Source organism: Rissa tridactyla, chromosome 2, assembly GCF_028500815.1.
Source record: "Rissa tridactyla isolate bRisTri1 chromosome 2, bRisTri1.patW.cur.20221130, whole genome shotgun sequence".
NCBI lineage: Eukaryota > Metazoa > Chordata > Aves > Charadriiformes > Laridae > Rissa > Rissa tridactyla.
Genome location: NC_071467.1, coordinates 13496965 through 13524296, shown reverse-complemented (window position 1 = coordinate 13524296; position 27332 = coordinate 13496965). Strand labels below are relative to the sequence as shown.

The window sequence follows — 27332 nt, the reverse complement described above, 5'->3', positions numbered from 1 at the left end:
TCTCGCCGTTCCGCACTCCGCCAGAGGGGTCCCCGGGTGAGAGGGCCCGCGCCGCCCAGCCCCCTGCCCGCCGCTCCGCCGGTGCCTGGGAGCGCCTGGTGCGAGCTGGGATGGCGGCCCCGCCGCGCGGCTGCGTTTCCTCGGGGAAGGCGTAGCCGGTGGCTCCCGCCGCTCCCCGCACTTCCTGTGCCGCCCTCACTCACCCCCCCCGCCGAGGCCGGCTATGGCGCGGCCGGCGGCCGCCTACGAAGCGGCGGTGCCGCCCCGCCCCGCCTGCGCCTACACCAGCTGCTACTGGTAAGGGCCGGCCGGTGGCCACAGCGCGGCGAGGGCGGGAGCCGTGAGGTGGGAGCGCCCCCGCCTCTGTAAGGCGGGAGCCGTGAGGCCGAACCCCTCGCTATGAGGCGGGAGTCGTGAGGCAGGAGCCCCCCGCTCCACCCCCGCATCGTGAGGCGGGAGTTGTGAGGAGAGGCATCCCCACCCTCCCCGTCCTCCGTGAGGGGGGTTCTCCCTGAGGCGGGAGTCGTGAGGCGCTGAAGCGGCGATAGTCGTGAGTGGGCGATGATGGCGCGTTGTTCCGGGCTGTGGCTGGTCTGGGAGGCTGATCTTAAACAGGTTCGTGACCGGGAGAGCCTCAGGCCGCAAGTGGGGTCCGACCCGGGCCGCTTTCTGGCAGGCATTGCCTCTCGGCTGGCTTCTGGTCACTAGAAAGTAGTTGGAGAGGGGAAAAAAATAATCAATTCTTGTGTTTTACAGCGAAGAAAACGTTTGGAAACTTTGTGACTACATCAGGAGTCAGGATCAATACCCTTTAGAAGAATTTTATGCTGTTTTCATATCCAATGATAGGAGGATGGTGAGTCAGTGAGATGCGATCTGAATGCAGCTATGGAGGGATTCAGGCCTTCGGACTGCAGTCCAGCGTGGGTGAGATGTGGTCCCAAGCCTTTAGACTACGGCCTGGCATAGGTGAGATGTGGTCCCAGGCCTTTAGACTTTAGCTCAACGCATAAGGGAGACATGGGCCAAAATCCTCCTGTAGCTACTTTGGCTGTGAGGCGTGCAGACCACACCATGTGAGATCTTTCAGTTATCTGGTGCGTTGAGGACCATGGGAAGAAGCATGATGTCCCTATGAGCTGTGGGGGACTTTTTCCCTTTAATCTGTCAGTTTAGGAGAATTGCTTATATGGTCCAGGCTAGAACCTCCACCTTCCATGCTCCTATAAGATAGAAACAAGGGAAAATCTTCTGACTGCAGCACAGATGTAAGTTGATGAAATGCATAGGTTAACAAAGAACTAACCAATTAACCCAAAATTAATCTGTATTAATCTGAAAGGGTTTATTCACTTCAGATTTATTCATGTATAACTTTCAGATTCCACTGTGGAAGCAGAAATCAGGACGTGGAGATGAGCCCGTTGTCTGGGTAAGACATTCTATTCTCTCAGTAATTTCAAGTGTGTGCTTCTGCAGTTGATAGCTGCAGGATCAGACATGGGCGGTGTCAGCCACCTTCACTGTAACAAACTGTCACATCTGAACATAAAGAAACACTTGAGGCCCCATCTCTGGAAGTGTTCAAGGCCAGGCTGGATGAGGCTTTGAGTGACCTGGTCTAGTGGGAGGTGTCCCTGTCCACGGCAGGGGGTTGGAACTAGATGATCTTCAAGGTCCCTTCCAACCCAAACCATTCCATGATTCTATGATTCTGTAATTTTTTTACTGTGAGGGTGATGGAGCACTTGAGTAGGTTGTCCAGAGAGGCTGTGGCATCTCCATCCTTGGAGATACTCAAAAGCTGTCTGGACGTGGTCCCGGTCAGCTGGTTTTCTGTGTCCCTGCTTGAGCAGAGGGGTTGGACCAAAGGAGCTCCAGATGTCCCTTCTATCCCCAACCATTTTATAGTTCTGTATTAATATTTATTATTCTTTTACAACAGATTTATAAAGAGCCTAAACCTGGTGCTCCTTTTTTACCATTCATAGTAAATTAACAGCGAGACAGTCATTAAAATCTACACATGAAAAACCTTAACATTGGTAAGAGTATCTAACACGTTTGTGAAAATTACTCTCTGGATATTGTTGAGGCTACTGGCTTTGTAGAATTTAAAGCAGATGTCTGTACTTGTGAGAAGTAGATGGATGAAAATATCCACATAGGCCTGACAGAGGATAGAAAAATGCAAACAGTATACGTATTCAGGTGTCAGCAATTAAACTTCATAACTGGAGCGATAAAACTGGAGCCATAAATGGTGGCTTTAGAGTGTCATATGATCAATTAATGTAATTCAGTAATTGCCACTACAGAATTCATTTCAAGTATGTATCATTACAGAGTTCTTTCAGTTATCTGGCGTGGAAAAAAGGCTTATTTCTTGGGGCAATTTCTGTTTCTGCAATTCTGCAAAATAATCTGCAAATTGCTGAGGTTCTGTGATTTCTGAATTGTTCGTTCCCTCCCAAAGTATTGGTGTATTTATAGTGCAAAAAAGTTCTAGTTTAAAAAGAGATCCAAATGATCTGAAGATATCTAAAAAGAAATAGGAGAGTCAGGAAAGGCCACCGTTAGGATGTGGATTTCCTATAAAAATTCATGGATTGAAAGGTGTTTTAACTTTGTTTCAGTGGATCATAGGATACGTAAAGCTTGTAGTTCATTTTTCTTATACTCCGTAACAGATTCTTCTAAATATTGTTGCATACAGTTGTATGTGTATCTTGGTCTGGCAAAATAGCTTGCCAAAGATCTTTTCTATTCCAATCCCTTTGTGGTTTTGTTTGATGTTGAAAGTGTCAAAAGACAGTGGTTCAGACTCTTTTTGTCAGTGGATTTAATGTAAACTTCAGTAAGCTGTTAACAGCTACCTTCAGTTTAATTTTGGAAAGCAGCAGTGTATATGCCTGACACCTAATGTAAGTAACTGCAGTGTCTCCAAACCTCCACCACACCTGTGTTTCTTACAAGTTAAGGAATAAAATTGCACCTCATAACCCAAGTGTCAAGACAGAATAGTTAACTTGAAAAAGTGTGATATAGTAGCCACAGGCGTTTTTTCCCAGCTTCAAGAGCTACAGTAGGAATTTGTCTTACTTCTGTGATCCTCTTGATCCGAGTCGTTTGCTCCTTTTTCAGTTGAATGCTGTTTTTTCAGGTGCTTCTGTCAGCCAAACACTTGGCACTCAAATTCACAGTGTTACTGCAACAGGTACAACATCTCTTACTAGAAGAGATCAATAGATAAGGTATTATATATTGTTGTGAGCTTTTATGTAGTACTGGGTCTATGACAAAAGTGCTTATCCCACTCAACTTCTGAGTTTTGGTGTGGAACATGAAAAAGATTGGCCATTTTCTTAGGAGTAAGGTACACTTTAGTTTAGCTGTCCAGGCTTACAACAAAGGAGGCTGCAAAGGAATGGGGAAGATAAAAGTTTCTTGAAAAGCATGATGGGTGAGACAGGTATTAGGAAATCTCTCTCCTGGTGCCAGAAATGTTGCAGACTTAACACTTCAAGGGCAGAAAGCAAGATTTAAAGAAAGGTTCTATAGCTTCTGCTTCTAGGAGGCTTTCCCCTACTCCCTTCGCCGGTTGCTCATTAACAGGTGTTTAACTAAAGACAATTACGCTTCTTCCTAGGACTACCATGTTATTCTACTTCATGTTTCCAGTGGGGAGCAGAACTTCATTTATGATCTTGACACAGTGTTGCCATTTCCGTGTCCTTTTGACATGTACAGCGTGGAGGCCTTTAGGTTGGATGACAGCCTTCGTCCAGAATTTCACAGGTGATAACACAAAATATAAAGACCATGAATGTTCATGAAATCGAAGTTGAAGTTCTCTGTGTGGGTGCATAGTGACAGAAGTTATTTTGCTATACTCCAGTGAAATAAATGCACGGTGCTACTTTTCTAAAGCTCTTTACCTTAATCATCAAAAGCCCTTTTCTTTCCTACTGTAGTTTCTTGTTAACTTGTTAACATTGCTTGTTAACATTACTTGGCACAATATTGCTGATTTATGTATTTAACGAAATTAATGCTCCTTGATGGGAGGAAAGGACCCTTGTTCCAAATGACTAATGCAGTATTGTATACATGTATCTCTTAATACAATTTTGCAGGAAAATCAGAATGATTCGAGCAGATTTGTACTTGAAGACGTTTGCTTCAGACAGATCTCATATGAAAGATGCAAATGGGAAGTGGCAGAAACCTCCTCCTTCATACCCTTGTATTGAAACTGCAGGTAAGCTGCCAGAGCTCCTTTTTCCTGCTTACAGTGTTGAATGACATAGTCCAAGATGCACACAAGAAATACATATGCTTCCACAATACGTGTCCAAAAGCACATCCAGCTAGCTTATTATTTCATCTGGGGAAAAAAATAGGGCTATGAAGCATTTGGCACTTCCTTTTCTGAACATGTAAAGTCTAGCGTGCCTCCTGGCATTTACCATTATCAAACATTAATTACTGATCTTCATAAACTGAGCAGAGAACGAGAGGTAGGTAATACTGTTCTCTCGTTACAGCAGGGAACTGAAGCAAAGAGGCCAAATAACTTGCTTAAGAGTTGCAAAGTGAATTTTAAACACACTGATTATACCACACTTTAGCTGGCAGGTCCCATCCTGACAGAGCTGGTTATTTTGACAGGAGGAAATTTTCAGGCTCTGCTCAGCATGCTGGCTTTGCCTGCATGAGATGTTTGAGGTTTCTCTGCCAGGTGAATGGACCTGAGGATACTTTAAGGCAAACTGGCAAGTCAGCATATTTTTCTCGAGCCCCTTAAGCCTCTTTTGAGTGATAGTCTAGGTAATAACCTCCAAGCCAAGCAGAAAGAGAAGTTAAGACTTGCCACCTCTGCTATCCTATAGAGCCACTTAAACCATTCTTATCACGCAGCACTTCAGCTTATTCTAATCATGTGTTTGGCAAGCTGGCTAACACTTGCCACATGTGTGTTTGTTCTCTCTTTTTCTTCCCAGATAAAGAAAAATATGGTGAAGTTTTGTTTTGAAAGAGTTTTCATGTTACTACTCTGCATGTTTGGTTTTGTTGCTTTTTTTTAATAATGCATTACTGCTGTGTGTTTATGTTAGAGAAGGCAGTGTCATGTTTTGTGTTTAGGTCCATGTTGTGGTTTTAAGTTGCTGAGAAGTTACTTCTCAATCTTTGCTTTGGCTTCTGGGGAAGCTTGGTATTTCACACTAGAGTAAAAATGAATTATGAATGTGGGCAGGAGCACAGATATAGTCTTCATTGTGAAGCTTTAGGTGTTCTCTAGACAATCCAGGTTATGAAGCACCTTAAATTCTATGTCTTGGTCCTTATCTCCAGTAAAATTTTATACCAAGCAAGTGTAGCGAGTGGAGGATGCCTGAACTGCAATTCACAGATCACTGTTAGCTGGAGCCTCCTAAGTGCTGAGGATGTTTTGCCTGTGGAAACCTTATTGTTGTGATAGCTGAGAGCTAATAAAAGTGTAGGAATACAGATTAGGCCAGACCAGGAAGGTGAACAAATTCTACTCAAATCGAGAGTAGAAAACATTACTGGTGGATAGTAAGTTACAGAATGACTCGAACAGTTGCAGATGCATATGTGTACCTCCAGCTGTAGTGAATAACTCCACAGCTGCAAACCCTGTAACTCTCTCCTTGTTTCTCTTGCTTAGCTAACCTTTACCTCACTGATAAGCAGCAGCCACGTGGTCTCAACCAATCTCTAGACTGTCTCTGTGATGTTGGTAGATAGTGGAAGATACATAGATCTTCACTCCTCTTATGCTTTATTTCATTAGTCTGTACCTTGCCATGCTGAAAGGAACATCCATGCGTCATTCAGTCCAACACCTTCTCAAAACAGGGGTTCCTTAGGGCTCTGTTCAGTCTAGTCTTGAACACCTCCAGGGATGGAGATGCTGCTACCTTTCTGGGCAATCTGTTCCAATATTTGACCCAGTCATGGTAAAAAATAAAAAAAAAAAAATAAAAAAAATCCCTAGTATTTCTAAATGTGAAACCCCTGATTTCTAAATCAGAATTTCCCATGTGCCAACTTGCTTTTTTTTTTTTTTTTTGCTTCTTGTCCTGTAGCCAGACTCCTCCAAGAAGGCTCTGGCTCCATCTTCTTTGTGTCATCTGATCAGGTAGATGTAGACAGCAGTAAGGTCTCCCCTTTGTCTTCCCTGTTTAAGACTGAACAGGCCCAGTTCTCTCAGCTTATCCTTGAATATCATGTTCTCCTACCCCAAACAACTTGATGTTCTTCTTGTGGGCTCACTCCAGTATGTCAGTGTTTTGGGGTTTTTTGTGTACTGAGGGGTCCCAAACTGGACACAGTATTCCAGCTCTGCGATGATGTGCTCTGGTATCTTGGTCAGTTGGCTGAAAGGAATTGGTTACCCTGCACCCACTGAAGGTGTAAGGGCATTCATTAGATAGCTTCAAGATCTGGGTCAGAACAGGAATAGATTGTATAAGATCTACGATGTCTAGTTCAAGTTGTCTTTCATTGAGTACCAGTTTCTCCAGCTTTTATTTTTGTCTTTCCTGTATTCGCTTGACATATCTTAATGGTGCGTGCTTTGACGTACACGATGTTGTAAGTCCATGAGGAGTCTGGGTTTAACTGTTGTGGAACAAGCATGTGCTTTAACTTTTAGCTGAATCTAATCCGCACTTCAGTGATGCGGTTCTGTAAATGAGCACATGTCCTGCAGGCCAACATACACGTTTAGAAAACATTGCTGTCAACAAGTGGAATAGGTAATTCTCTTCCTTTAGGCACTAGTAATGTCTCAGCACAGTTTTATCAGGCATAAGTGTGCCTTATTTTAAACTTGATGGAAGACTGGGTGGCAGACCTTTTGTTATCGTAAAAGAGCCTGGGGTATTAATGTTCATGTCCATGCCAAATTCCATTGCAGATAACTCTTTTCTCCCTGTTGTTTTATGTAGATAGGGTACTCTGCTTTCTGTGTTAATTTGTGTTTGTAGAAGATTAAATTGCTTACATATTTCATGTTAGAGGTGACTGCAATTTAATGGCTGACAGAATTGACCACATATTGTTTTAGTATCAATTTATTTGTGAGGGACATTCAGATCAGAGTATTGTTATTTGCTGTAATTTAGAGTAGCCAAATTCCTAAGCTCTTGAGAAGATGATTTCAAAAGCATACAAGGCTTTTATATTCCTTCTGTTTGCTATATGTTGTCTTTGATGTTAAATGAATGTTTGAAGACTGAAAAAATACAATAAAAATGTATCAGTCTTTTTTTTTTTAATTTATGAGCATTATGGTATTTAAAGGTAATCAGCACTCTGGTACTATTGTGTTGATAGAATTTGCTGTGCGTTAAAGCATATTAGTTACATATATATACACTGCTCTTCTTAGCCCACTTGGTTTTAACAGCTTTTAGTAAACTTAAAAAGACAAGAATGTTTGCTCTTGGTACTAAAATATTGTCTCTTCCAGAGCAGAGCAGCTGTTAAGCCTGAATATAGCACTGTGGAAAAGGAAATTTTGTAGTATCTAAGTCAGATGTAAGTTAAACAGGACCATCAGTAGGATAATGTAATTACCCGGTGTGGAGCTAGGACAGGATACTGGGACCAGTGGTCCTTTTTTATGAAGTATACTAGGAAATGCTTAATGGCCATGAAGTTCCTTTTGAAATTGAATTAAGGAATCTCTATCGGTAACCAATTTAGCATTTTTTTCCTACTACTAACTCAGAAGGAATGACTGTTAAACTGTATTTGTGCTGCTGATGGGGTTGCAAAATAAACCTTCTAAAATAAGCTTATCTTGAGTCATAAATTCCATTCCATGCTTAAAAAAAATTGAAGCTGGAAGTAGGTGATTACTTTTTTTAAAGAACTTTATCTTTTTTTTTTTTTAAAAAACAAACAAACAAACAACCCCAAACCAACCAACTGAACAAAAAAACCCTCAAACTCTCAGTATCTCATCAGAACTCACATGCTAAGCATTAGCCTTTTGCAGCTGGCTCTGCTCTCGCCCTTTCCCAGAGCTAAGTCTCTGTGTTTCTTATTGGCATTGCTCTGGCCTCTGTTGTGCTCTGCTGCCGTGCATGCCAGGAGGAGCTGGCAAAACTAACTGGGGACGTGGTGCTTTCCCACCCAGACCTATCCTTGAAGCAGCTCTGCTGGAACACGCAGGCCTGAGCTGCAGCAGATTGCCCTGCACCCACCTGGTTGCCTCCAGTTGAAAGAAAACGGAGGCAAGTCTGGTATATTGTTCAAATAATAAAAATTAAGATGTGACTTGGTGCACAGATTCGTCATTCTAGGGCTGGTGAGCCCAGCCTGGGGTTTTCTTTTAAGTCTTCTTTCCACAAACTAATGAGGCCTGATTCTGCTTAGTTTATGAGTCCTTATGAGATGAGCCCTCCTTACGGCAACCCTGTGTAAAATACAACTTGCACAGTGCATTTCAAAATTACTCAAAACAGATGGTCTTATGGCTTATATACCACTGTTAGCATCAGCTCTAACGCTGAAAAGCAGGGGTTTGAGTTTCACTTCTCCCTAGCTGTTTGGTAGCATGCTGGCAGGATTGATTTGTAAAGGCTTTTTGTTCTTTTATTAGTAGTAAAATCCTTGGTAGTCATAAATGATGGGCTTTTATTTGTTTTTTTGTTTGTTTTGAAGAGCATGAGTAGGACAGCTGAGAAATTCTGGAGGCACTGCGTATGACACATCTATGTAACAGGCCAGCTGCTAGACAGGGGTCAGGCAGATGTCTGCAGTTTCTTTCTGTATCTCCTCTCTGAGGTGGTAGTAGGATCCTAGTGAAAGCAAAAAGGAAAGCATTGATACGGATATAAGTAGCTTATGTATTTCTTGGGAGCCTTCTGCTCCTCTTGTTTGAGAATAAAACTCCAGTTTATCAAGTTAGGTCCTTACTTCATGAGCTTTTGTGGAAGTAAAGAATCAATTCAGGATAGAGGCCATAAAGGTACAACTAAGGATAGAAATATTTAAATTCCGTGAGTGGCTTACTGAAATGACATCACTTTCTGTGAAAGATAATTTCAAGGTAATGAGCTTTGTTTTACACTGAGATGGACCAGGACGGTTTGCACAGTCAGTTGTGTCTCAGCTGTGGGGACAGCACCCTCCAGCGCAGTGTGGTAACAGCCTTTCCGACTCTGCCTGCAAAAACCACTTCTCTCCCTGCCCAGGCAAGGGAGGGGGATCTCAAGAGAACTCTGCGTAGACACCTGCGCAAGGCTGTGAAGAGCCCAACTTTCTAAGTATTTTAGGTTCCCCCAGTGTTAGGCAGCAGCAGAGCTGATCTTGGAGGCTTTGTTTCAGACTTGCTCGCTTCCAGCAGCCGCTTAGCAGCTGTCATTATGCAGAGGCCCATGAGCTGAGCCGAGGCTTGGGTGAAACATTGCTTTATAACTACTGTTGTCAGAAGCCACAACTATCATGGCTAACAATGCCATCTGATAGTGCATGGCCTTTTATTTCGTCCCTGCTTGGGGCAAAAGTGTCAGACTTGATTAAAAAAATAAAGTTATGTGAGAATCCCAGAATGTGCCAGCTAGGTCTCCTGGACAGTGTGTGTGTGTTACAAAGGGGGTTTGGTCAAAGAGAAAGATTTGCTCTGAGCATGCACCGATGCAAGCTAGTATAATAGCCATAGCACCTGAGGAGGACTGCAAGTGTGATGTAAATCTTAAAAAAACAGAACAAAAAAAAAACCTCTGCTGCTCTTGACCTTGTATAAATGTTATGTAAAGTATGTTCCTCCTTGCTTTTGCAGAGAATTCCCCATAGAATTCTCATGGAAAAACTGGCTGCTCATGGCCTCGATGAGCATGCGATCTGCTGGATCAAGCACTGGCTGGATGGACAGTCCCAAAGAGTGGTGGTCAATGGAGTTAAATCCAGCTGGTGGCCGGTCACAAGTGGTGTTCCTCAGGGCTCAGTGTTGGGACCATTTCTGTTTAACGTCTTTATTGATGATCTTGATAAGGACATAGAGTGTATCATCAGTAAGTTTGCAGATGACACCAACTTAAGCAGGAGTGTTGATCTGCATGAGGATAGGGAGGCTCTACAGAGAGACTTGGATAGATTGGACCGATGGGCCAACGCTAACGGTATGAGCTTCAACAAGGCCAAGTGCCAGGTCCTGCACTTGGGCCACAATAACCCCATGCATCGCTCCAGGCTTGGGGAAGTGTGGCTGGAGAGCTGCCCGGCAGAAAAGGACCTGGGGGTTCTAATGGACAAGCGGCTGAACATGAGCCAGCAGTGTGCCCAGGTGGCCAAGAAAGCCAATACCATCCTGGCTTGTATTAGAAATAGTGTGACCAGCAGAAGGAAGGAGGTGATTGTCCCCCTGTACTCAGCACTGGTGAGGCCACACCTTGAGTCTTGTGTCCAGTTCTGGGCACACCAATACGAGAGAGATATCGAGGTGCTGGAGCGAGTGCAGAGGAGGGCAGCAAAGCTGGTGAAGGGCCTGCAGAATAAATCTTATGAGGAGCGATTGAAGGAGCTGGGACTGTTTAGTTTGAGGAAGAGGAGGCTGAGGGGAGACCTCATCGCTCTCTACAACTACTTGAAAGGACACTGTAGGGAGGTTGGTGCTGGTCTCTTCTCACAGGTAATTAGCGATAGAACAAGAGGGAATGGCTTCAAGCTGCAACAGGGTAGGTTTAGACTGGACATTAGGAAAAAATTTTTCACAGAAAGAGTGGTCAGACACTGGGATAGGCTGCCCAGGGAGGTGGTGGAGTCACCATCCCTGGATATGTTTAAGACTCGTTTAGATGTGGTGTTAGTGGATATGGTGTAGGGGAGAACTTTGTAGAGTGGGGTTGATGGTTGGACTTGATGATCCCAAGTGCCTTTTCCATCCTAAATGATTCTATGATTATGAAATCCTCTTGGTGTGTCAACTGTAGCATCCATGTGTCTCTCTTGTAAATTTTGATGTTTGTCATTTCATTTGCTTTGGGAAGAGGACTTTGTGGTGTTCTCATGCATTTTTGCTGCGCTGTGCCTAAAGCTGTAAGGTCTAACATAACGTGCATAGTATTCAGAGATACAGCACATGAGTAAGAAGAGCAACATAGAGAGGTTGTTACCACCTGAATTCAATAAAATGGGAGCGGACTCGCTGTGTTTTCCTATGGATAGAATCACAGAATGGTTTGGGTTGGAAAAAATACCCTAAAGATCATCTAGTTCCAATCCCCCTGCTCTGGACACCTCCCACTAGATCAAGTTGCTCAAAGCCCCATCCAACCTGATCCTGAACACTTCCAGAGATGGGGCATCCACAATGTCTCTAGGCAACCTGTGCCAGTGTCTCACCACCCTCATGGTAAAGAGTTTCTTCCTAATATCTAATCTAAATCTCCCCTCTTTCAGTTTACAACCATGACCCCTTGTCTTATCACTACACTCCCTGATAAAAAGTCCCTCCCATCTTTCCTGTAGGTCCCCTTTAAGTACTGAAAGGCCACATAAGGTCTCCCTGGTGCCTTCTCCAGGCTGAGCAACCCCAACTCTCTCAGCCGGTCTTCATAGGAGAGGTGCTCCAGCCCTTTGATCACTTTTGTGGCCCTCCTCTGGACCTGCTCCAACAGGTCCATGTCCTCCTCATGTTGGGGGGCCCCAGAGCTGGACACAGTATTCCAGGTGGGGTCTTATTGGAGCAAAGTAGAGGGGTAGAATCACCTCCCTCCACCTGCTGGTCACGCTTCTTTTGGTGCAGCCCGGGATATGGTTGGCCTTCTGGGCTGCAAGTGTACATTCCCGAGTCATGTTGAGCTTCTCATCCACCAGCACCCCCAAGTCCTTGGCAGGGCTGTTCTCGATTCATTCTCTGCCCAGGCTGTATTTGTGCTTGGGATTACTGTGACCCCGGTGCAGGACCTTGCATTTGGCCTTGTTGAACTTCATGAAGTTGGCATGAGGCCACCTCTCAAGCCTGTACAGGTCCCTCTGGATGTCATCCCTTCCCTCCAGCATGTCAAGTGCACCACACAGCTTGGTGGTGTTGTCAGACTTGTTGAGAGTGCACTTGATCCCACTGTCCATGTTGCCAACAAAGATGTTAAACAGCACCAGTCACAATACTGACCCCTGAGGAATTGCCTTCTGTGACTTGGGCGGCATGGCTAGCACGCTCACCGGTGAAGACTGAGGCAAAAAAGTCATTGAGTACCTCAGTCTTCTCCATATCCTGGGTAAACAGGTCTCCTGTTTCCTTCTGGAAAGGGCCCACATTTTCCCTGGTGTTCCTTTTATCACTGATGTACCTGTAGAAGCTTTTCTTGTTGCCCTTGATGACCCTGTCCAGATTTAATTCTGTCAGGGCTTTAGCTTTTCTAACCTGATCCCTGGCTGCTCAGACCATTTCTCTATATTCCTCCTGTCATTGCTTCTACCCTCCGTAGGCTTCCTTTTGCCATTTGAATTTGTCCAGGAGCTCCTTGTTCATCCACACAGGCCTCCTGGCGCTTTTGCCTGACTTCCTCTTTGTTGGGATGCATCACTCCTGAGCTTGGAGGAGGTGATTCTTGAATATTAACCAGCTTCCCTCCAGGGCTTTATCCCATGGTACTCTGCCAGGCAGATCCCTGAAAGGGCCAAAGCCTGCTCTCCTGAAGTCCAGGGTAGTCAGCTTGCCGTGCACCCTCCTCACTGCCCTAAGGATCTTGAACTCCACCATTTCATGGTCACTGCAGCCAAGGCTACTCTTGAGCTTCGTGTTCCCCACCAGCCCTTCCTTGTTGGTGAGAACAAGGTCCAGCATGGCACCTCTCTTCGTTGGCTCCTCTGTCACTTGGAGAAGGAAGGTGTCATTGATGCATTCCAGGAACTTCCTGGATTGCTTATGCCCTGCTCTGTTGTTCCTCCAACAGATATCGGGGTGGTTGAAGTCCCCAGTGAGGACCAGGGCTTGTGAACGTGAGGTTGCTCCTGTCTGTCTATAGAGGGCCTCATCTGCTCAGTCTTCCTGGTTGGGTGACCTGTAGCAGACCCCCACTGTCCCTGCCCTCCCTTTAATCCTGACCCATAAGCTCTGGTCGGCTCCTCATCCATCCCCAGGTGGAGCTCCATGCACTCCATCTGGTCACTGACATAGAGGGTGACACCACCTCCTTGTCTCCCCTGCCTGTCCTTCCTGAAGAGCCTGTATCCTTCCATTCCAACACTCCAGTCATCCCGCCATATCTCCATGATGCCAATAAGATCATAGCCCTGACTACATGATCTGAAAGGTCCCTTCCAACCTAGGCAATTCTATGATTCTGTGAAGGTATGTGCACGTCTTTAACTCCTCTTCCTCTCATACTGCTCCAGTGCCATCTAGTGACCGGTTCTTAGACCATCCACTCTTCACTTCCGTTCTTGTTTGCTTTGTTAAAACATTTTTTCCTTTCATTAAACTTCTCTGATTGACTGTGCTATGCTGGCAAACAGGCTTACCAGTCTACCAGCAAGCAAGAGCTGTTATCTGCTACTAATTGTTCTTGAGCTACAACGGCAAATTTCTTGGCTTGTGTTATTTTAAATTCCCCCATAGTCGGGCAGAAATGGGCCCTGTTCTGACAGACTCACTTCAGCAGCAGGAAGATGCTTGGCTGGACATAAGGATTTTCAACGTGTGAAGTCCAAACAGGTGAACAAGAAAAGAATTGGGGGCCAGATCTCGGAAGTAGTGGGAGCTGGGATTAGGCAAATCACAAAGCTGTGCCGTAGTGTAGATGTGGTGCAAACAGAGGGCTTTGGGAGCTGGATTATGGCTGGCACTGCTGGGTCTGGGATTCCCGAACATCATCTTCCCTTCCTCGCTTACGCTGTCCGTAATGGTAAGCCTAATTACACAAGCTTTTTGCAGCTGAAGCAAATTCCATCCTATGGATTTTATAATCCATTCATTAGAGCCTACTCTTGTTTGGTTCTTAATCCTTAAATGTGCACATGAATCATCCATGTTAAAATAAATACTTAAATACAGCAGGAAAGCTGTAACAGTAAATCCAGTGGCTCTCATGCTCTGTTCTTTAAACTCATTCTCTTCCAGTTTTCTTTTAATGGGCATTTAAAAAGATTATTTGCGCAGATTGCCAGTGAGAGCATAAAACAACAAGCCCACGGATGTTTGTAGTCAGAGCTGAATAGGCTGAGGAATTGGAAACCCCTGATCAGCGTGGCTCTGAGTCAGCAAAGCTTGTGCTGGGCCAGCTCCAGAGAGAGGATGGATGAGGCACCTAAACCCAAACCTGCACACCAGCACTTCCCACTGAGCTCTCTGGGACCCCCACACGGGACAGAATGGTGTGGTTTCTTCCTCTCCTGTGGGGGTCAGAGCAGATCAAACTCCTGGCAAATAGCAGTTATGGTTACTTTTCTCTTGAAACTAGGGCAGTTAACTTTTTCTCCCTCTGACTTCATTCAGTGGTTCAGGATTCAAAAAAAAAAAGTGTTTGCCCCTGGCCTGGGTTTGTGTCCTTTTTCACCTGAGCATCCCTCTAGGCTACGGGCTGGGTTACCTCAGACACTTCCTCTGGTCTCCACATTCTAGCCTTGCAAGTGGGCTGGTGCACAGCAAGGACAAAGTTCAGGGCTGGAGGGAAAGGAAACGCAGAGCAAATAACTGTAGTCTGGGGAGTAACAAACTGTTGGTTTGCCAAGGGGCTGATCGCTTCTGAGAGACACTGAGCAACTTCCAGTTCTGACTGCTGCTCTCATCCGGTTCCTCTGTAGTCAGTCAAAAGCTGACTCGGTTGACTTTGGTTCAGAACTTAGTGGGGCAATAAGATCTCCCCTGCCTTTGAGTGATCAGGTTTGTGTGACCGCAGGAGGACTACAAGCTCCTGTTGCATTGCAGTTCCCTGTGTTGGTTGTTATTTGTGCTCCAGTTCTCTGACACTACTCGACCCTTCGAGGCTGCCGTTGTAGGGAGAAATTTTACTATTTCCTACGCATATTGGTTTCTAATGGCTAAGGATGGTTACTGATCCAGTAATGTGATTATTGCTGCGCGCAGGGAGAGGAATCAGGGGCAAAAGCAACCTTTCAGAGACTGGAAATAGATGTTTTTGTCGCACCATACAATTTGCAGAATCTTGCCGGACGGCTGCTCGGCAAGTGTGCTAGGAACTCGTCGCTATTTTGAACTGAACTATCAAAGAGGGGTTTTTGGGCATTTTCTTGATAAATGTATACCCGTGTTACAGAAGCTGCATCAGGAACTTAAATATTTCCCTTTCTGGTCCTTTTTTAGATTCCAAGATGAACTTGGATGATTTCATCAGTATGAATCCCAAAGTGGGATGGGGCTCAGTGTTTCCCCTTCCGGACTTTGTGCATCGATTTGGCAGCCAGACCGATTACAGCTACTCCTTGGAAGGACAGTGAAGTGAACAAAGTTCTCCCTGCTTCTGTTTTGAGTGGGTGTGTTTTGTTTTGCTGCTCTTACGTTGTATTTATGGTTTACATTTCTTTACATGGAATAAGTACTTGGGCAAATAGAATACCCAACCAGAAATATCATGAACTGAATAAAAACTTTTATTTTGATTAGGTAAGAATGAACTTGGGTTTTAATATGTCAAATGCAAGGCAGATGTCCCACCATAAGCGTATTACTTTTCCATCTACTGTGCCCAAATTGAAAAGAGCATTGACATGCTGTAAGAAAAGCTTTTGGAAAAATGTAGTGTAGTTTTTGTTATGATTTCTATCACTTACATAAACAGACTGCATCTCAGTTTAGTCACTAACTTTATCAATTACGCTTATTTAGCAGAAGCCTGAAGGCCAGGCCCACAAAGGGAGCACAGATTTATTAGTACAATCTTGAACTCCCAAGCACTATATAAAACCAGGTAAGTATCTAGGTTTCTGTGTTCTATGAGGGGAGAATTAAACGCCTGCCATTTCCGTTAAACTGTTCTAGAGCTGACGGTTGCTGGAAGATGCAGTTGCTTTTCCTTCTTGCGCTGGCTGCACGTTCTCGCCTGCCTCCGTGGGCTTGCACTTAGCATTTTTCTGGCCCTGTGGTAATCCAGGGTAGGAAGCTAAACCGACAGAAAGCAAAGGGGGTTTTTTTCTGCCTCTTAGCTCCTTGAACTGGCTTGCCACGAGGTCAGACAGCTGCTCGTGCTGGTGTAAGGAAATCAGCAGGAACATATGGTTGGGGGGAAGGGAATGAGAAAGCCTCCCCCATACAGGGTCGCTTGCTGCTGAATTTCCTCAGGGGTGACATCAGGCTGCATCCTTGCAGGGGAACCCAGGAAAGCCCTCGCGTTGATTGGGGGTTTGGAGCAAAGTCTCCCAACGTCCTAGAAGAGTGCCCTAAACGTGGGATTACAGAAAATGGCTAAGATGGGGTATTTAATTTAAGGTTTTGACCTGTTCTACTTTACATACTAGCGTATCATAGAATCACAGGCTGGTAGAATAATTCAGGTTAGGAGGGTCAGGCGGTCTCTAGTCCAATCTCCTGTTAAATCAGGTCAGACCAGGCTGCTCAGGGCTTTATCCAGTCACGCCTTGGAAACCTACTGGGACTGACAATACACAATACACAACACTACAATAAACATTTGCGATGGACTTCAGTCTTGTTGAAGGGAAGCACAGTAACAGTTTTAAGTATTAAGGGATCATTTTATTTGTAAGTACAGAAAAATACAAAAACTTCAAAGATATTTATTTATATGTATATTACTGTTATATAGGTGTATTGTTATAGACGTATTCTATTACCGTATCTCCTGTCCAGTTCCAGAGAATTTACGCATGTTAACAGCAGAGACAGACTGTTGAATGACTGTGGGATTGATTCACTTCATCCAGACGTCTCTTTTTCTGTGTCATAAGGGCTGGCTGAGTGTAGAAACTTACCCTCGGTGTTGCCAGATGCAGCACAGCTGGTTTGCTGTGCAGATGGGCTGCTACCACGCGGATTCCTTGGGTGCCAGCATGGAGTACGGATAGGAGGCCAGCTGTCAGGGCACTCATCTGTGGAGTGGGAGAGTTGATGTGTAGTTTCTGTCTCTGTGAACCAGCTTCACCAGAAGTGATTGAGATGATGGAACTCGGGATTCCTGATAATTTGGTGCTCAGAGCTCTCCCGAGAGGGGGCAGCTCTGGATTTAACCAGGTACACCTTGTAGAAGGCCTGATTTGTTGGTGTTTGGATGACATGGCAGCTTTTTCTGCATGGCACTGATGTGGCAGGCGTCCTTTGAGTGAGTGAAGACGTTACTATTTTTGAGTGATGTGAAATCTGGATGTGAATGTGCTCGGCAGAAGAAATTTGCCTGCTCATCCCCATATAGATGCTAACCCAGTGCCCAGGGCACTGCGTGCGCTGCCCAGGTAGGACAAAGGCAGATCCCGGAATTTAAAGATCCACGTTTTAGATGGATGGGTTTTGTTAAACACTTTTTATCCTTCAAGTATGTGACTGAATCTCCTATGCGCAGAGTTTCTGTGCATTGCTCAACAGACCCTTTAAGTTGTTACAGAACATTAGGTTCTCATCCCTCTGTACTTGAGTATGTCATTTGATTTAAATACTGAGCTGCCATCCTCAGCTGGTTTCCGGTGATGAAATCCATGACACACTCCCTTTAGTGAGGCTCAGACACGAGAATTTGCCTGGTTTAATCTAGTTTCAGGATCGAGGCTGTTTGTTAAGAACAGTCACAACCATTATTGAGAATATACAAGTTTTTTTAAAAAAATCAACGTGAAGAGACAGTCCTTTTTCTCTCTAATCATTCTGAACAGATGCTTAATTTTACATGTAGCAGGCTGGGTGTGTGTAATGATAGCTTTTCTATAATTAACAATCTTTTTGTAGCTCTTGTAAAAAGTTGTTATTCCAGAGGGATAGGTAAAAGCCAGAGAACGATTTCATTCAGTGCTGAGAGTGTTGATATTGTGGTGGTCTCTGTAGCCTACGAGCCTGGTGGCTTTTCGTCACCGTTTCGGAAGGTGTGCTATCAGAAAGCCAGGACTCAGGAATACACCAAGCGCTCATTTAGGGCCCCAAGTACAAAGAGGAGCTACTTCCTTTACCAGAATTAGCAGAGACCAGCCATTTTTCTAATGCTGTTTAGCCCTGGTGTGCCATCAGAGGGACTAAGTGAATTCCCTCCCGTCTTTGCTCCTTTCTCTTTCCAGTTAACCCGTGTCCTGACTGTTTTGGGGAACTTGCTGTGTTTAACCTTTCTGCTGTCACCTCAGACTGGCGTGTGAGGTGGCCCCGCCAGCGTGGTTTACTCACTGAGCGCCACAATAAGTCGCAGGCAGAAGAGCAAAGTTTGTTGAGAGCCACTTTGCCAAGAAGCAGCGCGTGTCAAAAGTACAAGCAAAGAACTGCGACTGGAAAGCCGATGGCGAGGAGGCAACGTCCTGCTAGACATCACCAATTATCAGCTCTCTGATCACTGATGCATTTAAACACCTAAGATTCAAGCGGCTTTATACCATGGGCATACATATGTATGGGGTACACCATACAGCAGAGCACGACTCGGTCCTCAGGTACAGCTCCAGGGTGGCTGGTACGGCCACCCACCCAAAGTGGTGCTCTAGGGAGAGCCTCACTCCTTGATGCCAGGGAGCTGGGCTCGTGCTGCCATGAGATAGGAAATAATAGGAGAGCTTTGACATTACTGCAGGCCTGATGCGCTGGGGTGCACTGGCACAGCGGGATCAGCATGTCCTCACCGGTACTCTGTGCTCTCCATAGCCCTTGAGACTTTTAATCTTCCCTGTGTCCAGATGATGCCTTGCTGTGTTCAACACAAAGATGCGCTGTTTATTTGCACTATCAGTACGATTATTTCTTAGTGCAGCTTAGCTTTCCATTCCCTTTCAGCCTTCTTTACCCTGCCCCTTCCAACAGCGAAGCCCTTCTGCTGTCCAGTTGTTATTACAGCATTTATGTGTTGAGCGCCCTTGTGCGGTGGCGTTTTGGACTAGGTCACCCTTGAGTCAGGCATTGAACAAAGCGAGGAGAAACTCCCCTGCCCTCAGGTCAGTTACTCACAATCCCATGGTCTCCCAGCTTCTGTATTCTGTTGGTCACTGGAAATTCTCCAACGCTTTTACTTCTAGACATGTCAGGGCAAGACCCCGATAGCCTTATACTCGTAATGGTGTGACGTCCTGTCTCACAGGTAGTTTCTCTCTTCCGTCAGGCTACAGATGCAGGAAGCTGCAGCATAAGGTGGCACACCCACGTCTCTCCTGCCTTTTCTCCTCTTTGCTCCTGCTTTTTAGTTAATAATACAGTTTACTTAATAGCTAACCTCTTTTATTCACTTCTTTGAGACTTTAGAAAAAAAGCTGGCCATATTTTTGGCATGTATTTGCTTGGTCGGCGCATTTCTGCAAACATAAACGACCAGGACCATCTTGAGAAAACCATTTCCCAGCTGGCCAGCAGAGAGAGCAGTCAGCATTCGGTGGACGTGCGGGTTGGGACGCGTAGCCAGAGGAACTCTCCTGTGCTCTCGGCCCTGCCGGTACCCGTTACAGTTAAAAAACAGTAATTCTGAGAGCAGTGCAGAGGTGATCCGTATCTTGCAGGGTTCCAGCTAATGGGTTACATACTGCTCTTGACTGCCCGGGTCTCTAATGTCAGTGGAAGTCGTCTCTGCGTATCAAGGACTATATGTGAGCACCCTCAAAGCACCTACCCATTTTCTGGGACCTGTTCAGCATTCACAATCCTTGCTGAAATGGGTGCGTGACACCTTAGATTATCAGACTAATTGCTTTGCTATTGATATATGGATTTCAGGGGATAAATTTAGGCACCCAGGAGGTTGCAATCTGATCTGCGCTATTAACTAAGCTGCAGGGAGGCACCAGAGTGCATCTGTATGAATCAGATTCCAGGATGAGAGCCCAGTTTGGGACATTTTGACCTGCACGGCCTCCTCTCCTCAACCCCTCATCGTCCAGCCGGGGCCTCGTGTGTGCACTGAAGCACTGTTGCTCTCCCAACACCCACTGTAAAATGGCCATCTCTGGGGTCCACTTTTTTGTTAGAATAACTTTGGTCCAAATATTTTTGTTTTATGGTGCGATAGTTTTTTCCCCCACCTTTTCAGCAAACGTGGGTTGTGGACTGAGTGACCTGAGAAAGCTGTAGCAGGGAGGTGTGAAAATCCCACCGCGTCCCTGCAGGAGTCACAGTTACCTCCCACTGAGTGCCTTGCAGAACCAGTACTGAGACACCATCCATGACCCAGCTGGTGGCTGTTCCCTGCGACTGGCACGAGCCACGCTGCCAGAGGGGAGGACCAGCCAAGCATCGCTTCACACATCACCCGGCTGCGCAGATGGCTGCAGGTTTGGTGGGGTTGTCCTCCTACGACACTTTGGATGCGGAGGCTTGGAGAATCTCATCTCCTCTCGAGGTGAAACCTGTCTGGACGTCTGTCTCTCTTCACGTAATTACCTACTCAGAAATTTGAGGGAGGGAATGCTGGTGATTTTCTTCTCCCTTATGGCTTCCCCCTTATGCAGGAGTTGGCCCAGTTGAGGCCTGGGTTAATGAAGCGTACCCGGAGCGTGAGTGTCTGGAGACATCTGCTCAGGTTCGCTCGGCAGCTGCGTGCGCCCTTCCCTGTGGATTTCAGCTCTCGGTGAAGGTTTTCGTTTGCGATCACGGAGTCGGAAGCAAAGCCCTCCATGCAAATGCAGCCTTTCAACAAGTTAAGCGCAGCTGCAGTAGTGGTTCTGGAAAATCTCTCTAGTTTGACCTAAGATAAACAAATACGGTTGCTTAAGTATCCTCTATGTTTCCTTATACTTACAGTAGGAAATACCTTGGGTACTGAGGGCAGCTAAAACAAATCTTACTTAGTTATCTAAGGCCCCTGGCAGGTCCCTGAGTTTCTGAGTGAGCTAAGCCACTTCCTAGGCGTGAGGCATACCGAGCTTTGTTTTACAAAAACAAGCATTGAAAGGACCTGAGCTGTGGACTGTCACTCACACAGTCCGAGCGCAGCGGCATTATTCACCTGAAGGTCATTTCGAGTGTCTGGCGCTGGGGCAGAGGGATGTGAGCAGGGTGTTTCTGACAAGCTGGATTCCTGACATTATATTACTTAAAAGCAGGAAATGCTCATTTGGCCTGGTTCAGCGTCATACCGGCCTTCCCATGCAAGGCTATATCTGGAACCCAAACACTGCAATAAAGCAGGAATCATTATATGTTATTTTTTTTAAACAGCCTACACAGTGAGAAGATGGTAGTTATCTCAGCCTTCCCTTCTTTTTAGTATGCAATTGTGGCGGTGTGCTTCCCACCGTCGCAGCTTGGCTGCTGAAATGGCAGCTCACCAGCTCCACGCTTGGAGCCATCCCGAGAAAACCTTCTGCCTGCAGCTTTTAACCATTTCGCTGTAAAGCTCCCTCCGCTCCCCCCCGTTTCTAAACTGCTCGGGGTGAAGCAAGGGTTTCCAGTCCTTGTTTATAGCCCGTGTAATCAGCTCGGCTATTTATACCGTACTCCTCACAGAGCACTTTGCTGTATGAAATGGTCACGGTTATATTTATACCAGTGCAAAAACGAAGTCATCACAAATTGAGGAGGCGACATTCAGAGTATTTTTTCCCTGCTACGTGACACTGTTTCTTTGGCAATTCAAACTTTTATCAGGCAAAGTCACACTCCTAGGAAGAAAATACAGCCTGCTGTAAGTCAGGAATCCCACCGGCCTTTACCTGTGCTTGGTTTTTCATCTTGCGTGAAGTAAATGTGACTATTTAGTCAAGTAGCTTCTGTGAGCTGCCACCTCGGTATGAATATGTGGCGCTGCCAGCAAAGTCCATAGAGTTGTCTTAGTACAGCTGAAAGCAGAGTTTGATCTGCTCTGCCAGAGGTACTAAAAATACCTTTTAATATGCTAAGGTATGTGTCTGGCCAGCAGTTGTTTTCAAATGCGTCCTTCCATGGAGTTGCTACAAAGTAAACGGAGACGGACCAGCTCGGTCCTGAGATGCAAAATCATAGTATCACAGAATGGTTTGGGTTGGGAGGGACCTTAAAGATATCTAGTTCCAACCCGCTGCCATGGGCAGGGATACCTCCCACTAGACCAGGCTGCTCAAAGCCCCATCCAGCCTGGCCTTGAACACTTCCAGGGATGGGGCATCCACAGCTTCTCTGGGCAACATGTTCCAGTGTCTCACCACCCTCAGAGTAAAGAATTTCTTCCTAATATCTAATCTAAATCTCCCCTCTTTCTGTTTAAAGCCATTACCCCTCATCTTATCGCTCCACTCCCTGATAAGGAGTCCCTCCTCATACCTCCTGTTGTCCCCCTTCAGGTACTGGAAGGGGCTATAAGGTCTCCCTGGAGCCTTCTCTTCTCCAGGCTGAACAACCCCAACTCTCTCAGCCTGTCCTCATAGGAGAGGTGCTCCAGCCCTCGGATCATCTTCATGGCCCTAAATAACCTGTGCTAGGAAGGGCTGTGAGGCTCCAGCCTCTCCTGTGGCCGGGGGCAGCAGCACAGCGTTCCTGCCTTGTTCCAGGCAGTAGGTTGGGAAGAAGGGACTGGGAAGGGATTTGCCATCCCCTACCTGCTGCATTTGCTAGAGGTGTTTTACTGGGAAGATAATTTCCTTAAACCTCATTCATTTAATCTATTCAATAATTATAAAAAAAAACAAAACACCCTAGGTTGGGTATTTTTGATATCTGAAAGGCCAAGTGAGGGGCTTGGTCCCAGCAGCCCCTACTTGCCAGCTTCTACAAGGTCACACCTTGCACGGAGGCAGAGCCCCAGCCTCCTCCGAGCCACTGCCAAAGGCTGCCTGAGCTGGGGCAAAGCAGTCGTCCTCCCCGATGGAGGAGGGCCCGCGTGAAACCTTTCTGCCCATGCTCTCTGCAGCCTTGCTTCTTCGAACCGCTGCAGAGACCTGCAGGGTCCCTTGCCAGGGACCACTGTGTCCCTGTTGCTGGCTCCAGGCAGGGGCGACGCAGGCGGTGGAGATGGCAGGACATTACTCGGGATGCTTGGTGAGTTTACAGAAATCCTTAAAAATAGGGATTATTTGTGCTCATTCAATGAGCAAATGCCCTAATTTACCAGGCAGAGTTCACGGCAAAAGCCTACACGTGGAGCTTCTCCAGCGTTGAGGACATCTGAGGCCTGACATGTGACAAAACCACACATGTGCTTACCATCTTCACTGTCACTTGGTCTCACCTGGGATGGCATCTCTGTATCCTGCAGTAAGGTCCTCTGCCCTGCCAACATAGTGAGACGGCTCCCACATAACTTTATAACTACTTCTTGCTGCTGCTTAATGTCGTTTGGAGAAGGATCTATGGAGCTCCTGCGGTATGGCCATTAGCATGGCTGGATTAGCAAGTGGAAGCTTTCTTTTGAGTTTTCTGTAACAAAATACCGCTGTGCTGTGGCATGCAGGCTGGCTAGGGTTTCACCGCCAACTTAAGAAAACAAGGGCAAAGGGTGATTAAATATTTAGTGGGATGCAAGATCCCAGCTGATGCAGTTCATCTGGTAACCTGAGGATGGGCTGGAGGGAAAAGTGGCTTCCTGACATACCTGAGAGGGTACTACAGCAACCCAGCCTGGTGAGCAAGAGGAGCTTTGGAGTTCCTCCATCGGTTTCCAACACCAAGAGACTTCAGAGGTAACACATGTGCTCATGGAGAGGGACCAAAATGAGGACCCTTGGGATGTCTGTATCCTTTTCCGTTCAGATTTCCACCTCTGCTGTAAATCAAATGCCGTTTCTGGCTATGTTAGACTGTCAAGCAGGCTATACTTACATCAGGCAGAACGTATTAATGAAAAAAAGAAAAGAGGTTTGTGATTAATGCAGAAACATTCCTTCCCCACCACAGGATGAGCCATGTCCTCAAGCCTCTCCTCCAAGCAACGCTGCTGCTGACAAGAAAATTATTGACCTTCCTTACATGATAGAGCAAGGCTTCTGAAAGACAGATTTTATTAATTGTGTGTCTGTACATCTGTGTGCTGCCTCTCTATGCGTACGTATATAGACAGCTTCTTTTCACAGCAGTGGGTTTTGCAGAGTAGCGGCTCCCGTGCTTCTTAAGCTCACCCCGGCATTAGCGGTGAGCGGCGTTACATTATACCCTCACCGCTCCCGTGAGCAGCTGGCTCTTCCCGAGGAGGACCCGCACCTCGGCTGCTGCACCCGGCCGGGCGTAAGGGCTGTGAGGGCTCCGGCTCCGCTCCCTCCCCGGCTGGCACGAGCACAGGCAAGTAAATGTGCATAAATCGAGGCCCTTTCCTTTCTGAGGCTCTGAGGCCAACATTTTACAGCGCTGCTAGTGATTTTAACATCCCATCCCCATCCCATACCCCCTTGGAAACATTTACCAATGCTATTTTTTTTCTGATATAAAGCTGTGCCAAAACTTGGTTACTTTAGGAAGACAAACTGGCAGTGGAAACATTGACAGCTATACAGGCAAATATTGTATTGCTTAAAAAACTTTATTTAGATTGCTCCATGGCAGGGGGAGTTGGTTGTTTGTTAGGTTCTTTTTTTTTCTTCTTTTTGGATGGTGCTCAAGATGCCATAAAATTAGCTACGGTATTATTCTAGTGATGTGTACACTTCATATTCATGCGCCTTCAAAATTAAAAGCCATCATGATAAAATGAAGCAAATAAACAGTCCTGAGGAGGACTTAATCCCTTTCCTCCACGCTCCCACCAGCCACCGAAGCCCACGGGGGTCCTGGGAGGGCAGGAGTGGCAGAGCCCGGGCTGAGCAACGCAGAGGATCCTTGGGAAGGCGTTGTTGCTCTGACATGGGGATATTAATGTTTCTGGCCAGCTGACAGCGTGTGCGGCAAGCGTAAACATTTGGCTCCAGCAAAGAGTTGCAGACGAGGGAGATGAGTTGTGGCTGAGATAAACAGGGTCCTTGCGATAGTGCCCAGCTGGGCAGGGCTGTTGCGGCAGAGGGCTGCGGATGCGAGTGGGATGGGGATGCAGCCGGCAGCGGGAGAATGGTGGTTTGGCCGGGGAGCAGGACACTCGCCTGGTGGCTCTGCAGCCCGTGGGGGGCTCCCAGCCGCTGGCTCCTCCTGGGGCCCTGTGGGGGAGTTCAGAAAGGCTGGAAAAGACACCACTGGGGGCACATTAGGGGTCTGAGGAAAGAGCTCATAAGCAGTACTGAAGATGCTTGCAGTATTGCTTGTGATGGTGGTGTGTTTTGCATCCAAACAGCAGCCACTTTGCAGGGGGACGGAGGGGATAAGTAGGTAAAGAGCACCCAGGCCTCTGCTTTCCAGCTCTTTCGGAGCAGACTAGCTGTCCACACCAGTCCAGGTTTAATTTGTGCTCTGGGTTCGTTGCAACGGCCTTTTAAAACTTGGGTCTTCCCATGTATGTTGGTGGACAGAGTGGTATGGCCGTGCTGCCGCCTGGGGCCAGTGGGCCTTTGGGCTCTTACCTTCCTTCCCGAAGGGCCAAGCGAGGTAATTTTGCATTTTTGCAGTCTGTAACTCAAATAAAGAATAAATAACTTTGTAAATATTAAGTAATTAATATTACTTAGGCAGCCTGAGGAGAAGGGGTGTAGGGTGGTGTTACGCCCAGAGGTGTTACAAACCTGCCTCCCTGTGCCAGAGGACGGACAGACGGACGGATGGCATGGCGTCCCTTCCCTCTCGCAGCGTCCGCACGTGCGCCTGCATGTGTGCGAAACCCGTTAACTTAGCTTTTTTTTTTTCTTCTTCTGAATGTTCGGAAGAAGCAGGGAGTAATAAAATGCAAGTTTTCCACAGAGACCAGAGGAAACGAATTACTGCCTGGGTGTAGCTGAGGGCAGAGTCTGGCTCATTATTTTCTGTGAAATAATTCCCACGAGACCTTGTGGAAACCCAGCTTCTTTTTTTTTTTTTTTCTCCTCATTTTTCTACTTCCTTAAACTTTCCAAAATACTCTGCTGTAACATATTTTCCCCAGTCACATGTGTTAGCGAGGAGAGAAAAGGTTAAATTCTCCTTTCGTACTATAATGTAATTCATTTCCTGTTTTTCACAACTGTCTAGACACAGATCTAACGAGCATTAACCCTGAATCCCATCATTGGGTTAAAGATAGACACTTTAAATATAAAAGTGTGTGGTAAGAGAAAGATTGCAGGTTTCTACCTACCACCAGGAGCCAGCTCTTTTAAAGAAGAACCATTTAATTGTCTATAAGGAAGAAAAAAAAACAAATAAAATTATATCAGTGTCAGAGGTCTAAAAAGGAACCCTATTGCTTTATATACACCAGCAGCAATGTAAGTGCTGCTGAGCCATGGACAGGTTGATCCCCCTTCAGGAGTTATATTTATCTGGATTTACACGTCCAGCGAGATCCAAAAAAGAAAGCATAAATTCCACTTCACCAAGAGAGCTATAAAAACACCAGGAGAAAGTCATTTAAGAGCAAACCCAATTCAAAACCATGGTCAGGTTCTGGTGGGAGACCCATGGACAAAATGTCCCCCAGGCCCAGCTGAGGAGGGTGCCCCAAACCCCAAGGAGAACAGTGATTACTGTGGTACCTTGTGTTGGGAAGGCAAGGGTGAAAGCCACAGTGTATTTGGTTCCAACCTACCAAAGCATTTAAACACTTGTTCAGTCATAAACAGACCCAAGAGGACTCTTTCTCATCGACTTAAGCTGGATCATGGTCCGGTTGAACGTTGGCCCGAAGTTAAACCTGGCGATTGCCCCCGGGATGCGTAGCCTCCTCCGACACTCCTCCCACAGGCTAGGCTGCCACACCGGAGTGGAAGAAGGGAGACAAAGGGATTTCTGGCCTCTAACGTGAGAGAAACGCCTCACAAAAGCGCAAGTTTTGCCTGTGGAGGAAAGGCAAGGAGAAAACAAAATGGCCACCGACCCCATCCCGGTGCTGGGTGCAGCTAGGGAGTGAGGTCATCCCTGACAGGTTGTCCCGCACACAGCACTCCCATCAAAGATTACCCACAGAGACATCATTTTTTACGTATTTCATGAATAAGCATGTATTTTTAACTCAACGCTCAAAAGCCCCATAAAAATAAGTCAAAATTCATGGTGTGCCGTGAAGAGGAGGATCTCGTGTTTCCTGTGCTGACTGCATTTCTCCATCTATAAAGGCACGGGCCAGGACAGACCTGCCACCTCAGCCACAAAGCCTGCCGGCACGGCCTCTCCTGCTCGAGGCCTGTTCTAGCCCAACCAGAACAATCCAAGGAAAACATATTAAAAAGACATTAGTTTGTTT

General features: G+C 46.2%; 1 protein-coding gene and 1 long non-coding RNA gene across 9 annotated transcripts; both read left to right on the top strand.

The window, feature by feature from the left end:
- Positions 1-25: 25 nt before the first annotated feature.
- NTAQ1 (N-terminal glutamine amidase 1) lies at positions 26-11376 on the top strand. 8 transcript variants are annotated; one of them, XM_054191091.1, is made up of 7 exons: positions 26-297; positions 757-856; positions 1382-1432; positions 3650-3798; positions 4137-4261; positions 6114-6166; positions 9821-11366. In XM_054191091.1, the coding sequence occupies exons 1-7, from the start codon at positions 224-226 to the stop codon at positions 10859-10861; spliced, it is 1593 nt and encodes a 530-aa protein (XP_054047066.1). In that variant the 5' UTR covers positions 26-223; the 3' UTR covers positions 10862-11366. The 8 variants fall into 8 exon arrangements, with proteins under 8 accessions (XP_054047066.1, XP_054047070.1, XP_054047072.1 ...); XM_054191095.1 differs by having other exon boundaries at positions 274-297; positions 757-927; positions 9821-11369; XM_054191097.1 differs by lacking the exon at positions 26-297 and adding an exon at positions 304-615 and having other exon boundaries at positions 757-969; positions 9821-11376.
- An 8804-nt stretch (positions 11377-20180) lies between these two features.
- On the top strand, positions 20181-24058 carry LOC128905270 (uncharacterized). Its single transcript, XR_008464811.1, has 2 exons — positions 20181-20468; positions 20578-24058. It is a non-coding gene; the product is annotated as an uncharacterized LOC128905270 (long non-coding RNA).
- Positions 24059-27332: the final 3274 nt, after the last annotated feature.

Bases quoted from the DNA above. Each gene is read 5' to 3' on its own strand.
- NTAQ1 (XM_054191091.1), top strand. From the start codon at position 224: ATGGCGCGGCCGGCGGCCGCCTACGAAGCGGCGGTGCCGCCCCGCCCC. The intron at 857-1,381 runs GTGAGTCAGTGA...TATAACTTTCAG, and splicing joins TATCCAATGATAGGAGGATG to ATTCCACTGTGGAAGCAGAA. The intron at 1,433-3,649 runs GTAAGACATTCT...GCTTCTTCCTAG, and splicing joins GAGATGAGCCCGTTGTCTGG to GACTACCATGTTATTCTACT.